General features: G+C 38.8%; 1 protein-coding gene across 4 annotated transcripts in view; it reads right to left on the bottom strand.

Moving 5' to 3' along the window:
- Positions 1-16002, bottom strand: part of LOC128650449 (serine-rich adhesin for platelets-like) — a 376989-nt gene that overhangs the window by 277217 nt on the left and 83770 nt on the right. For 3 of the 4 annotated variants that reach the window (XM_053704393.1, XM_053704394.1, XM_053704395.1), the window contains exon 2: positions 7140-7192. In XM_053704393.1, coding sequence (XP_053560368.1) covers positions 7140-7192 — 53 coding nt within the window. The remainder of the gene's footprint in view (positions 1-7139; positions 7193-16002) is intronic. The other variant, XM_053704396.1, reaches the window with a different exon arrangement.

The raw sequence follows: 16002 nt of genomic DNA, 5'->3' as shown, positions 1-16002 counted from the left end.
GGAAGGGGCTATAAAAGCCTTGGAGGGTGCTGGCGGTAGGCCAGGCCTGGGATGGGGTGCTTGCCTTTTGGTGATTGGGGGTTTATTTTTCTATTTGCAATAGAGTGTATACCATAGGAATCAAGAGTTTAGAGCAGGTGTACAGGTTATGGAGCAGCGGTCTTTGTGACCGCTGCTCCATAACAGCTGTTTCTGGCGAGCCTGCAGGCTCGCCAGAAACACGGGGCATCAAGCGCTTGATAAATATGCCCCCTTATAACTTTTTAATGTAATTTTCCCCCTATAATTTTTATCAGACAATGTTATTGTGAGTGAAACTGTACTTTTTTATGTATTTTTTGTGAAACTTTTTATTCGGGCATAACAATTAACCAGAGCTCTGAGCTCACACTATCACGCTCGTTAAATCCAATTGCGTTGGAACAAAGGCGTTTACTTTCAACTTGTAAAACGCACGCTACTTCTGCCGCGCACCCACGACAGACCTGATATCGCTCGTGAACAACAGTTACCGTGCCACTAGATGTATTTTTGCCATGGTATGTATATTGAAATTATGTTTCTATTCAAAGACGCAATTCATCTATGAGCATTTAAATGTTGACCGGAATGTCCAGTGATAAAACGTGTGTATTCTAGACATTCCAGAAGTTGTGAGGCAAGGGGGAGTAGGGAAATAGGACGGTAGTTGGAAGGGAGGTTGGGTCAAGAGGAATAGTTTGAGGATGGGTGTGACAAGGACATGTTTAAGGCATTAGGGAGAGATAGAACATATGTGTGAGAATAGGAGTAAGAGATTGTGAGGGGATGGGATCGAGAGGACAGTAAGTGAGGTGGGAGGAACCTTCATCCTCAGTAACAAGGGAAATAATATACAATGGCCCATGCCTAAGTATGGATTTATTTATATAAAGAGCATTATGTATAGGGCCACTGACACCTCTAAACATCACACAAAGAGGCCTATTTATCAAAGCGTCAACTGAAAATACGCTGGAATTCCGCGTCGTAATTGTCGCGAGATTGATCCGCTGTAATTATCAAAGCGTCAAGATCGTCAAATGTTAAAATTTGTGATGTAACATACGATCCCGTAATCTCAATCCGACACAGATCGTTGCGAGTTAAAAACCCGTGGAATTCGAGCGGAATTGTATTCATTCACCTTCCTATTCAACACAATTTGAAGCTCTTACGAATTTATAAAAAAATTCAACAGTTACGCTTGCGTTTTTTCCGACGCAACGTACTTAGTTTTCAATCCACCACCCTTGAGGTCGCGGATGCCATAGATCTTAATCAGTCAGAAAACACTGAAATCTTATGTTCAATGCGGCAAGACAATGAAGCATATCACCTAATAAAAGTCAATTACAAACTATTAAATATGTAAACCCTTCAAAAATCAAACAATATTATTGCTACACATTTGGTGCACTGGTAGATATAGGGATAACCATGAGAAATACATTACTACTTATGGATTATGTTACACATTTGGTGCACTAGTAGATATAGGGATACAAATGAGAAATACATTACTACTTATGGATTATGTTACACATTTGGTGCACTAGTAGATATAGGGATAACAATGAGAAATACATTACTACTGATGGATTATGTTACACATGTGGTGCACTAGTAGATATAGGGATAACCATGAGAAATACATTACTACTTATGGATTATGTTACACATTTGGTGCACTAGTAGATATAGGGATAACCATGAGAAATACATTACTATTTATGGATTATGTTACACATTTGGTGCACTAGTAGATATAGGGATACAAATGAGAAATACATTACTACTGATGGATTATGTTACACATTTGGTGCACTAGTAGATATAGGGATAACAATGAGAAATACATTACTACTGATGGATTATGTTACACATTTGGTGCACTAGTAGATATAGGGATAACAATGAGAAATACATTACTACTTATGGATTATGTTACACATTTGGTGCACTAGTAGATATAGGGATAACAATGAGAAATACATTACTACTTATGGATTATGTTACACATTTGGTGCACTAGTAGATATAGGGATACAAATGAGAAATACATTACTATTTATGGATTATGCTACACATTTGGTGCACTAGTAGATATAGGGATAACAATGAGAAATACATTACTACTTATGGATTATGTTACACATTTGGTGCACTAGTAGATATAGGGATAACAATGAGAAATACATTACTACTTATGGATTATGTTACACATTTGGTGCACTAGTAGATATAGGGATAACCATGAGAAATACATTACGACTTATGGATTATGTTACACATTTGGTGCACTAGTAGATATAGGGATAACCATGAGAAATACATTACTACTTATGGATTATGTTACACATTTGGTGCACTAGTAGATATAGGGATAACCATGAGAAATACATTACTACTTATGGATTATGTTACACATTTGGTGCACTAGTAGATATAGGGATAACCATGAGAAATACATTACTACTTATGGATTATGTTACACATTTGGTGCACTAGTAGATATAGGGATAACAATGAGAAATACATTACTACTTATGGATTATGTTACACATTTGGTGCACTAGTAGATATAGGGATAACCATGAGAAATACATTACTACTTATGGATTATGTTACACATTTGGTGCACTAGTAGATATAGGGATAACCATGAGAAATACATTACTACTTATGGATTATGTTACACATTTGGTGCACTAGTAGATATAGGGATAACAATGAGAAATACATTACTACTTATGGATTATGCTACACATTTGGTGCACTAGTAGATATAGGGATACAAATGAGAAATACATTACTACTTATGGATTATGTTACACATTTGGTGCACTAGTAGATATAGGGATAACAATGAGAAATACATTACTACTTATGGATTATGTTACACATTTGGTGCACTAGTAGATATAGGGATAACAATGAGAAATACATTACTACTTATGGATTATGTTACACATTTGGTGCACTAGTAGATATAGGGATAACCATGAGAAATACATTACTGCTTATGGATTATGCTACACATTTGGTGCACTAGTAGATATAGGGATAACAATGAGAAATACATTACTACTTATGGATTATGTTACACATTTGGTGCACTAGTAGATATAGGGATAACAATGAGAAATACATTACTACTGATGGATTATGTTACACATTTGGTGCACTAGTAGATATAGGGATAACAATGAGAAATACATTACTGCTTATGGATTATGCTACACATTTGGTGCACTAGTAGATATAGGGATAACAATGAGAAATACATTACTACTTATGGATTATGTTACACATTTGGTGCACTAGTAGATATAGGGATAACCATGAGAAATACATTACTACTTATGGATTATGTTACACATTTGGTGCACTAGTAGATATAGGGATAACAATGAGAAATACATTACTACTTATGGATTATGCTACACATTTGGTGCACTAGTAGATATAGGGATAACAATGAGAAATACATTACTACTTATGGATTATGTTACACATTTAGTGCACTAGTAGATATAGGGATAACAATGAGAAATACATTACTACTTATGGATTATGCTACACATTTGGTGCACTAGTAGATATAGGGATAACAATGAGAAATACATTACTACTTATGGATTATGCTACACATTTGGTGCACTAGTAGATATAGGGATAACAATGAGAAATACATTACTACTTATGGATTATGCTACACATTTGGTGCACTAGTAGATATAGGGATAACAATGAGAAATACATTACTACACATTTGGTGCACTAGTAGATATAGGGATAACAATGAGAAATACATTACTACTTATGGATTATGTTACACATTTAGTGCACTAGTAGATATAGGGATAACAATGAGAAATACATTACTACTTATGGATTATGTTACACATTTAGTGCACTAGTAGATATAGGGATAACAATGAGAAATACATTACTACTTATGGATTATGTTACACATTTAGTGCACTAGTAGATATAGGGATAACAATGAGAAATACATTACTACTTATGGATTATGTTACAAATTTTATCTCTTTACTAAGCAAGGGCACAATATTATTGCTACACATTTGGTGCACTAGTAGATATAGGGATAACAATGAGAAATACATTACTACTCATGGATTATGTTACAACTTTTATCTCATTACAAAGCAAGGGCACAATATTATTGCTACATATTTGGTGCACTAGTAGATATAGGGATAACAATGAGAAATACATTACTACTTATGGATTATGTTACACATTTGGTGCACTAGTAGATATAGGGATAACAATGAGAAATACATTACTACTCATGGATTATGTTACAACTTTTATCTCATTACAAAGCAAGGGCACAATATTATTGCTACACATTTGGTGCACTAGTAGATATAGGGATAACAATGAGAAATACATTACTACTTATGGATTATGTTACACATTTGGTGCACTAGTAGATATAGGGATAACAATGAGAAATACATTACTACTTATGGATTATGTTACAAATTTTATCTCATTACAAAGCAAGGGGACAATATTATTGGTACATATTTGGTGCACTAGTAGATATAGGGATAACAATGAGAAATACATTACTACTTATGGATTATGTTACACATTTGGTGCACTAGTAGATATAGGGATAACAATGAGAAATACATTACTACTTATGGATTATGTTACACATTTGGTGCACTAGTAGATATAGGGATAACAATGAGAAATACATTACTACTTATGGATTATGTTACAAATTTTATCTCATTACAAAGCAAGGGGACAATATTATTTCTACATATTTGGTGCACTAGTAGATATAGGGATAACAATGAGAAATACATTACTACTTATGGATTATGTTACAAATTTTATCTCATTACAAAGCAAGGGGACAATATTATTGGTACATATTTGGTGCACTAGTAGATATAGGGATAACAATGAGAAATACATTACTACTTATGGATTATGTTACACATTTGGTGCACTAGTAGATATAGGGATAACAATGAGAAATACATTACTACTTATGGATTATGTTACACATTTGGTGCACTAGTAGATATAGGGATAACAATGAGAAATACATTACTACTTATGGATTATGTTACACATTTGGTGCACTAGTAGATATAGGGATACAAATGAGAAATACATTACTACTCATGGATTATGTTACAAATTTGTCTCTCATTACAAAGCAAGGGGACAATATTATTGCTACACATTTGGTGCACTAGTAGATATAGGGATAACAATGAGAAATACATTACTACTCATGGATTATGTTACAAATTTGTCTCTCATTACAAAGCAAGGGCACAATATTATTTCTACATATTTGGTGCAATGTTTTGCCCCAGACTTGTTGCACTAATAGATATAGAGATAAACATGAAATACACAACATAATATAGCTAACTTATTTTTTGTGAACAATCTATGTGCACCATGTTTAAGCCATGTAATATAAGTCCCACTCTCCACTTCTCGCCATATTTGATGCAACACTTTTCGCACCAATTATGACGCAAACTCCTAAATAACTCACACACTAGTGAATTTTTCCACCACTTTTGATTGGAATATGCATAATAACATGATTCGTGACATCAGCCAATCTGATTCAAATACACATTATTAACTATCACTAACGAATCTAATTGCTTGATATTTGTGTCATTGATCACTCATAATAATGTGTAAGTGCCATTTGTTACATTGTGTATTATACTTTGAAAGTATGTATATGTAAAATTAGTATTAAATATAAACATGGATGCTGACATTAGGACACAGTGTAATATTTTAAACAAGGATTTTAAAATTTTAATTGATGTTTGTTTCAATAAAATCTTAAGCTGATAGCTCAAAGGGATAGCCCACCTAACATTAAACTGTCATGATTCAGATATAGCAGAAATTAAAATCACCTCTTTACTGTCATGATATGTTCAGTGTTTTTCTTCCTTCTCTTGAATTTCTTTTTCAGTAAAAAATGCAATCTTATATGTCAGCCCATTTTATAACACCTGTGTAGGGGTGGTTTTTAAAAACAGATTGCAATCAGGAGGGGTAAGACAGGTGCAGAGAGAAAACTGGCCCAGCTCTTAAATGGACAGGAAACCCCAAAATATTATTTAAAGATTTGGATAGAACATACAATTTTAAACAACTTTCCAATTTCCTTCTATTATCAAATTTGCTTAATTCTCTTGTTATCATTTGCTGAAGGAACAGCCTTGCACTACTGGCAGCTAGCTCAACACATCTATTTAGCCAATCACAAGAGACAAATGTGTGCAGGCACCAATTAGCAGCTATCTCCCACTAGTGCAACTTTCCTATCCCTTTAAAATAGCCATATATTTCAAATAAATACATATGATACTCTGATTATTCCTGCTCCGAATAATACATTTACAATGCATACATATAATAGTATGAATAAACACAGAGATATGATAGACAACATTGTTTAGAACAAAAAAAGGAACTTCGGGACATGTAAATATGTTTGAAAAAGATTTCTGACATAACACACACACACATATACATATATACATACATATATATATACACACTGTGTGTGTGTGTGTATATATACATACTAAAATACGTATGTCCAATCTTAAAAAGAATTCTAATAATTCATTCTCCACTTTGCACCAAATATGTCGCTACTTGCTATATTTGCAATTAGTCCTGCTCAGAAAAAGAATACATTTACACTATATACAATAATGTGTTAAAGAGAAATGTGCTTGTTCGCGGACAGTTTTGAAATGGTATAAATAAAGTTGGGAAAAGCCCGAATAGCCGCAACATCGATGACTGTTAGTTAACACCAGTCCGATGCTCTTCGCACCGCACTTGACACGCATGTTTTTTATGGCTTTTTTGATAAATAAGGAGATCGTATTTAGATCCACGGCCGCAATGTTTGGCGAGCATATTGAAGCCCGCGAATGCAACATAGTTGATGCTTTGATAAATAGGCCTCAAAGTCACATCAATATAAATAACAACATATCCTGTACACAGCGTTCACACCCGTGTGCTCTGACATACACAACTGCCCATCCATTGGTCAGACTCGGCCCTCTCACCTCCAGAGTCCAATAATTTCAGGTCCCAGCGCTTTTCATAGACAAAAACTGCCCTAAAAAGTAAAACAACATGATATTATTACAACGGACATTACATTGGCAGGAAGCCACTATGGAGAACAACACTAAACAATAGTACACAATAGTAACACAATACTGAAGTACACCAAATTACTATACACAAAGAAAAGCAAAGATATCACAAAACGTAATGATAAAGAGCCCAATGCTGAGGGAGACTTTCATGTCTAATATGTCTTTAAACTCTTCACTTCTATTGTCTGAGAGAGGTCACTAACGTGAAGCCAAAGAGAGGACACTATGCTAAAGCCTGAGAGAGGTCACTAATGTGAATCCAAAGAGAGAGGTCACTATGCTAAAGCCTGAGAGAGGTCACTAACCTGAAGCAAGAGAGAGGTCACTATGGTAAAGCCTGAGAGAGGTCACTAACGTGAAGCCAAAGACAGGTCACTATGGTAAAGCCTGAGAGAGAGGTCACTAACCTGAAGCCAGAGAGAGGTCACTATGGTAAAGCCTGAGAGAGGTCACTAACCTGAAGACAAAGAGAGAGGTCACTATGGTAAAGCCTGAGAGAGGTCACTACGTAAAGCCAAAGAGAGGCGACTATGGTAAAGCCTGAGAGAGGTCACTAACCTGAAGACAAAGAGAGAGGTCACTATGGTAAAGCCTGAGAGAGGTCACTAACGTGAAGCCAAAGAGAGGTCACTAAGGTAAAGCCAGAGAGAGGTCACTATGGTAAAGCCTGAGAGAGGTCACTAACCTGAAGCCAAAGAGAGGTGACTATGGTAAAGTCTGAGAGAGGTCACTAACCTGAAGCCAAAGAGAGGTGACTATGGTAAAGCCTGAGAGAGGTCACTAACGTGAAGCAAGAGAGAGATCACTATGGTAAAGTCTGAGAGAGGTCACTAACCTGAAGCCAAAGAGAGTTGACTATGGTAAAGTCTGAGAGAGGTCACTAACCTGAAGCCAAAGAGAGGTGACTATGGTAAAGCCTGAGAGAGGTGACTAACCTGAAGCCAAAGAGAGGTGACTATGGTAAAGTCTGAGAGAGGTCACTAACCTGAAGCCAGAGAGAGGTCACTATGGTAAAGTCTGAGAGAGGTCACTAACCTGAAGCCAGAGAGAGGTCACTATGGTAAAGTCTGAGAGAGGTCACTAACCTGAAGCCAAAGAGAGGTGACTATGGTAAAGTCTGAGAGAGGTCACTAACCTGAAGCCAGAGAGAGGTCACTATGGTAAAGTCTGAGAGAGGTCACTAACCTGAAGCCAAAGAGAGGTGACTATGGTAAAGTCTGAGAGAGGTCACTAACCTGAAGCCAAAGAGAGGTGACTATGGTAAAGCCAGAGAGAGGTCACTATGGTAAAGTCTGAGAGAGGTCACTAACCTGAAGCCAGAGAGAGGTCACTATGGTAAAGTCTGAGAGAGGTGACTAATGTGAAGCAAGAGAGATGTCACTAAGGAAAAGCATGAGAGAGGTCACTAACGTGAAGCCAAAGAGAGGTCACTAAGGAAAAGCCTGAGAGAGGTGACTAGCGTGAAGCCTAAGAGAGTTCACTATGGTAAAGCCTGAGAGAGGTCACTAATATGAAGCCAAAGAGAGGTCACTAATGAGAAGCCAAAGAGAGATCACAAAGATAAAGGCAGAGAGAGGTGACTAACCTGAAGCCAAAGAGAGGTCACTAAGGTAAAGCTTGAGAGAGGTCACTAACATGAAGCCAAAGAGAGGTCACTATGGTAAAGCCTGAGAGAGGTCACTAAAGTGAAGCAAGAGAGAGGTCACTAAGGAAAAGTCTGAGACAGGTCACTAACGTGAAGCCAAAGAGAGGTGACTATGGTAAAGCCTGAGAGAGGTCACTAACCTGAAGCCAGAGAGAGGTCACTATGGTAAAGCCTGAGAGAGGTCACTAACCTGAAGCCAGAGAGAGGTGACTATGGTTACTAAGGAAAAGCCTGAGAGGTGGCTAACGTGAAGCCAAAGAGAGGTCACTATGGTAAAGCCTGAGAGAGGTCACTAACGTGAAGCCTAAGAGAGGTCACTATGGTAAAGCCTGAGAGAGGTCACTAACGTGAAGCCTAAGAGAGGTCACTATGGTAAAGCCTGAGAGAGGTCACTAACGTGAAGCCAAAGAGAAATCACAAAGATAAAGCCTGAGAGAGGTGACTAATGTAAAGTCTGAGAGAGAGGTGACTAATGTAAAGTCTGAGAGAGAGGTGACTAATGTAAAGCTAGAGAGAGGTGACTAATGTAAAGCTAGAGAGAGGTGACTAATGTAAAGCTAGAGAGAGGTGACTAATGTAAAGCTAGAGAGAGGTGACTAATGTAAAGCTAGAGAGAGGTGACTAATGTAAAGCTAGAGAGAGGTGACTAATGTAAAGCTAGAGAGAGGTGACTAATGTAAAGCCTGAGAGAGGTGACTAATGTAAAGCCTGAGAGAGGTGACTAATATAAAGCCTGAGAGAGGTGACTAATGTAAAGCCAGAGAGAGGTGACTAATGTAAAGCCAGAGAGAGGTGACTAATATAAAGCCTGAGAGAGGTGACTAATGTAAAGCCTGAGAGAGGTGACTAATGTAAAGCCTGAGGGAGGTGACTAATATAAAGCCTGAGGGAGGTGACTAATATAAAGCCTGAGGGAGGTGACTAATATAAAGCCTGAGGGAGGTGACTAATATAAAGCCTGAGGGAGGTGACTAATATAAAGCCTGGGGGAGGTGACTAATGTAAAGCCTGAGAGAGGTGACTAATGTAAAGCCTGAGAGAGAGGTGACTAATATAAAGCCTGAGGGAGGTGACTAATGTAAAGCTAGAGAGAGGTGACTAATGTAAAGCTAGAGAGAGGTGACTAATGTAAAGCCTGAGAGAGAGGTGACTAATGTAAAGCCTGAGAGAGAGGTGACTAATGTAAAGCCTGAGAGAGAGGTGACTAATATAAAGCCTGAGAGAGGTGACTAATATAAAGCCTGAGGGAGGTGACTAATATAAAGCCTGAGGGAGGTGACTAATATAAAGCCTGAGAGAGAGGTGACTAATATAAAGCCTGAGGGAGGTGACTAATATAAAGCCTGAGAGAGGTGACTAATATAAAGCCTGAGAGAGGTGACTAATATAAAGCCTGAGAGAGGTGACTAATATAAAGCCTGAGAGAGGTGACTAATATAAAGCCTGAGAGAGGTGACTAATATAAAGCCTGAGAGAGGTGACTAATATAAAGCCTGAGAGAGGTGACTAATATAAAGCCTGAGAGAGGTGACTAATGTAAAGCCTGAGAGAGAGGTGACTAATATAAAGCCTGAGAGAGGTGACTAATGTAAAGCCTGAGAGAGGTGACTAATGTAAAGCCTGAGGGAGGTGACTAATGTAAAGCCTGAGAGAGGTGAGTAATGTAAAGCCTGAGGGAGGTGACTAATGTAAAGCCTGAGGGAGGTGACTAATGTAAAGCCTGAGAGAGGTGACTAATGTAAAGCCTGAGGGAGGTGACTAATGTAAAGCCTGAGAGAGGTGAGTAATGTAAAGCCTGAGAGAGAGGTGACTAATGTAAAGCCTGAGAGAGAGGTGACTAATATAAAGCCTGAGAGAGGTGACTAATGTAAAGCCTGAGAGAGGTGACTAATGTAAAGCTAGAGAGAGGTGACTAATATAAAGCCTGAGAGAGGTGACTAATGTAAAGCCTGAGAGAGGTGACTAATGTAAAGTCTGAGAGAGAGGTGACTAATGTAAAGCCTGAGGGAGGTGACTAATGTAAAGCCTGAGGGAGGTGACTAATGTAAAGCCTGAGGGAGGTGACTAATGTAAAGCCTGAGGGAGGTGACTAATGTAAAGCCTGAGGGAGGTGACTAATGTAAAGCCTGAGGGAGGTGACTAATATAAAGCCTGAGGGAGGTGACTAATATAAAGCCTGAGGGAGGTGACTAATATAAAGCCTGAGGGAGGTGACTAATATAAAGCCTGAGGGAGGTGACTAATATAAAGCCTGAGGGAGGTGACTAATATAAAGCCTGAGGGAGGTGACTAATATAAAGCCTGAGGGAGGTGACTAATATAAAGCCTGAGGGAGGTGACTAATATAAAGCCTGAGGGAGGTGACTAATATAAAGCCTGAGGGAGGTGACTAATATAAAGCCTGAGGGAGGTGACTAATATAAAGCCTGAGGGAGGTGACTAATATAAAGCCTGAGGGAGGTGACTAATATAAAGCCTGAGGGAGGTGACTAACGTAAAGCCTGAGGGAGGTGACTAACGTAAAGCCTGAGGGAGGTGACTAACGTAAAGCCTGAGGGAGGAGACTAATATAGGTCACACCTTCCCTTTGCTAGTAATAGGAGCTGTTAGAAGACTCCCAACTTCCATAGCCTGTGTCGTATCTCTAAGCTACAAAATTCTTCAGTCTCGGTTAAAGGAAGTGAACTCTGCTACTCATACACAAATTCTCCACCTGCAACATCCCAGTGATAAAGTCTCTCCAGTAAAAAAACAGTTGCAGTTTGACACAAATATATTTTTAGAAATAAGTTTAGAGTTGACAAGATTTTGTTGCGTTATTACAGACGCTTGTGTTTTTCTTTGCCAGCATATTGTGTGAAATCACTATTCAAAATAACGGCCTAGATTTAGAGTTCGGCGGTAGCCGTCAAAACCAGCGTTAGAGGCTCCTAACGCTGGTTTTGGGCGCCCGCTGGTATTTGGAGTCAGTGATTAAAGGGTCTAACGCTCACTTTTCAGCCGCGACTTTTCCATACCGCAGATCCCCCTACGCCATTTGCGTAGCCTATCTTTTCAATGGGATCTTTCTAACGCCGGTATTTAGAGTCGTTTCTGCAGTGAGCGTTAGAGCTCTAACGACAAGATTCCAGCCGCCTGAAAATAGCAGGAGTTAAGAGCTTTCTGGCTAACGCCGGTTTATAAAGCTCTTAACTACTGTACCCTAAAGTACACTAACACCCATAAACTACCTATGTACCCCTAAACCGAGGTCCCCCACACCGCCGCCACTCGATTAAAATTTTTAACCCCTAATCTGCCGACCGCCACCTACGTTATATTTATGTACCCCTAATCTGCTGCCCCTAACCCCGCCGACCCCTGTATTATATTTATTCACCCCTAACCTGCCCCCCACAACGTCGCCGCCAGCTACTTACAATAATTAACCCCTAATCTTCCGACCGCAAATCGCCGCCACCTACGTTATCCCTATGTACCCCTAATCTGCTGCCCCCAACACCGCCGACCCCTATATTATATTTATTAACCCCTAATCTGCCCCCCTCAACGTCGCCGACACCTGCCTACACTTATTAACCCCTAATCTGCCGAGCGGACCTGAGCGCTACTATAATAAAGTTATTAACCCCTAATCCGCCTCACTAACCCTATCATAAATAGTATTAACCCCTAATCTGCCCTCCCTAACATCGCCGACACCTACCTTCAATTATTAACCCCTAAACTTCCGATCGGAGCTCACCGCTATTCTAATAAATGGATTAACCCCTAAAGCTAAGTCTAACCCTAACACTAACACCCCCCTAAGTTAAATATAATTTTTATCTAACGAAATAAATTAACTCTTATTAAATAACTTATTCCTATTTAAAGCTAAATACTTACCTGTAAAATAAATCCTAATATAGCTACAATATAAATTGTACCTGGTTAAAATAATTACAAAGTTGCCTGTAAAATAAATATTAATCCTAAAATAGCTATAATATAATTATTTTAACCAGGTACAATAGCTATTAAATAGTTAAGAACTATTTAATAGTTACCTAGTTAAAATAATAACAAATTTACCTGTAAAATAAATCCTAACCTAAGTTATAATTAAACCTAACACTACCCTATCAATAAAAGAATTAAATAAACTACCTACAATTACCTACAATTAACCTAACACTACACTATCAATAAATAAATTAAACACAATTGCTACAAATAAATACAATTAAATAAACTAGCTAAAGTACAAAAAATAAAAAAGAACTAAGTTACAGAAAATAAAAAAATATTTACAAACATAAGAAAAATATTACAACAATTTTAAACTAATTACACCTACTCTAAGCCCCCTAATAAAATAACAAAGCCCCCCAAAATAAAAAATTCCCTACCCTATTCTAAATTAAAAAAGTTACAAGCTCTTTTACCTTACCAGCCCTGAACAGGGCCCTTTGCGGGGCATGCCCCAAGAATTTCAGCTCTTTTGCCTGTAAAAGAATAAATACAATACCCCCCCCCCCCCCCAACATTACAACCCACCACCCACATACCCCTAATCTAACCCAAACCCCCCTTAAATAAACCTAACACTAAGCCCCTGAAGATCTTCCTACCTTGTCTTCACCATCCAGGTATCACCGATCCGTCCTGGCTCCAAGATCTTCATCCAACCCAAGCGGGGGTTGGCGATCCATAATCCGGTGCTCCAAAGTCTTCCTCCTATCCGGCAAGAAGAGGACATCCGGACCGGCAAACATCTTCTCCAAGCGGCATCTTCGATCTTCTTCCATCCGGTGCGGAGAGGGTCCATCTTGAAGCAGGCGACGCGGATCCATCCTCTTCTTCCGATGTCTCCCGACTAATGACGGTTCCTTTAAGGGACGTCATCCAAGATGGCGTCCCTCGAATTCCGATTGGCTGATAGGATTCTATCAGCCAATCGGAATTAAGGTAGGAATTTTCTGATTGGCTGATGGAATCAGCCAATCAGAATCAAGTTCAATCCGATTGGCCGATCCCATCAGCCAATCAGATTGAGCTCGCATTCTATTGGCTGATCGGAACAGCCAATAGAATGCGAGCTCAATCTGATTGGCTGATTGGATCAGCCAATCGGATTGAACTTGATTCTGATTGGCTGATTCCATCAGCCAATCAGAAAATTCCTACCTTAATTCCGATTGGCTGATAGAATCCTATCAGCCAATCGGAATTCGAGGGACGCCATCTTGGATGACGTCCCTTAAAGGAACCGTCATTAGTCGGGAGACATCGGAAGAAGAGGATGGATCCGCGTCGCCTGCTTCAAGATGGACCCTCTCCGCACCGGATGGAAGAAGATCGAAGATGCCGCTTGGAGAAGATGTTTGCCGGTCCGGATGTCCTCTTCTTGCCGGATAGGAGGAAGACTTTGGAGCACCGGATTATGGATCGCCAACCCCCGCTTGGGTTGGATGAAGATCTTGGAGCCAGGACGGATCGGTGATACCTGGATGGTGAAGACAAGGTAGGAAGATCTTCAGGGGCTTAGTGTTAGGTTTATTTAAGGGGGGTTTGGGTTAGATTAGGGGTATGTGGGTGGTGGGTTGTAATGTTGGGGGGGGGGGGGGTATTGTATTTATTCTTTTACAGGCAAAAGAGCTGAAATTCTTGGGGCATGCCCCGCAAAGGGCCCTGTTCAGGGCTGGTAAGGTAAAAGAGCTTGTAACTTTTTTAATTTAGAATAGGGTAGGGAATTTTTTATTTTGGGGGGCTTTGTTATTTTATTAGGGGGCTTAGAGTAGGTGTACTTAGTTTAAAATTGTTGTAATATTTTTCTTATGTTTGTAAATATTTTTTTATTTTCTGTAACTTAGTTCTTTTTTATTTTTTGTACTTTAGCTAGTTTATTTAATTGTATTTATTTGTAGCAATTGTGTTTAATTTATTTATTGATAGTGTAGTGTTAGGTTAATTGTAGGTAATTGTAGGTAGTTTATTTAATTAATTTATTGATAGGGTAGTGTTAGGTTTAATTATAACTTAGGTTAGGATTTATTTTACAGGTAAATTTGTTATTATTTTAACTAGGTAACTATTAAATAGTTCTTAACTATTTAATAGCTATTGTACCTGGTTAAAATAATTACAAAGTTGCCTGTAAAATAAATATTAATCCTAAAATAGCTATAATATAATTATAATTTATATTGTAGCTATATTAGGATTTATTTTACAGGTAAGTATTTAGCTTTAAATAGGAATAAGTTATTTAATAAGAGTTAATTTATTTCGTTAGATAAAAATTATATTTAACTTAGGGGGGTGTTAGTGTTAGGGTTAGACTTAGCTTTAGGGGTTAATCCATTTATTAGAATAGCGGTGAGCTCCGATCGGAAGTTTAGGGGTTAATAATTGAAGGTAGGTGTCGGCGATGTTAGGGAGGGCAGATTAGGGGTTAATACTATTTATGATAGGGTTAGTGAGGCGGATTAGGGGTTAATAACTTTATTATAGTAGCGCTCAGGTCCGCTCGGCAGATTAGGGGTTAATAAGTGTAGGTAGGTGTCGGCGACGTTGTGGGGGGCAGATTAGGGGTTAATAAATATAACATAGGGGTCGGCGATGTTAGGGCAGCAGATTAGGGGTACATAGGGATAACGTAGGTGGCGGCGTTTTACGGAGCGGCAGATTAGGGGTTAAAAGTGTAATGCAGGGGTCAGCGATAGCGTGGGCGGCAGATTAGGGGTTAATAAGTGTAAGGCTAGGGGTGTTTAGACTCGGGGTACATGTTAGAGTGTTAGGTGCAGACGTAGGAAGTGTTTCCCCATAGGAAACAATGGGGCTGCGTTAGGAGCTGAACGCTGCTTTTTTGCAGGTGTTAGGTTTTTTTTCAGCTCAAACAGCCCCATTGTTTCCTATGGGAGAATCGTGCACGAGCACGTTTTTGATGCCGGCCGCATCCGTAAGCAGCTCTGGTATCGAGAGTTGCATTTGCGGTAAAAATGCTCTACGCTCCTTTTTTGGAGCCTAACGCAGCATTTGTTTGAACTCTCGATACCAGAGTTAAATTTATGGTGCGGCCAGAAAAAAACCCGCGGAGCGTTAACAGCCCTTTTACCGCCGAACTCTAAATCTAGGCCA

The sequence above is a fragment of the Bombina bombina genome, chromosome 2, assembly GCF_027579735.1.
Source record: "Bombina bombina isolate aBomBom1 chromosome 2, aBomBom1.pri, whole genome shotgun sequence".
NCBI classification, from domain to species: domain Eukaryota; kingdom Metazoa; phylum Chordata; class Amphibia; order Anura; family Bombinatoridae; genus Bombina; species Bombina bombina.
The sequence above is the reverse complement of the archived record's forward strand: the minus strand, read 5'-3'. Positions and strand labels throughout refer to the sequence as shown.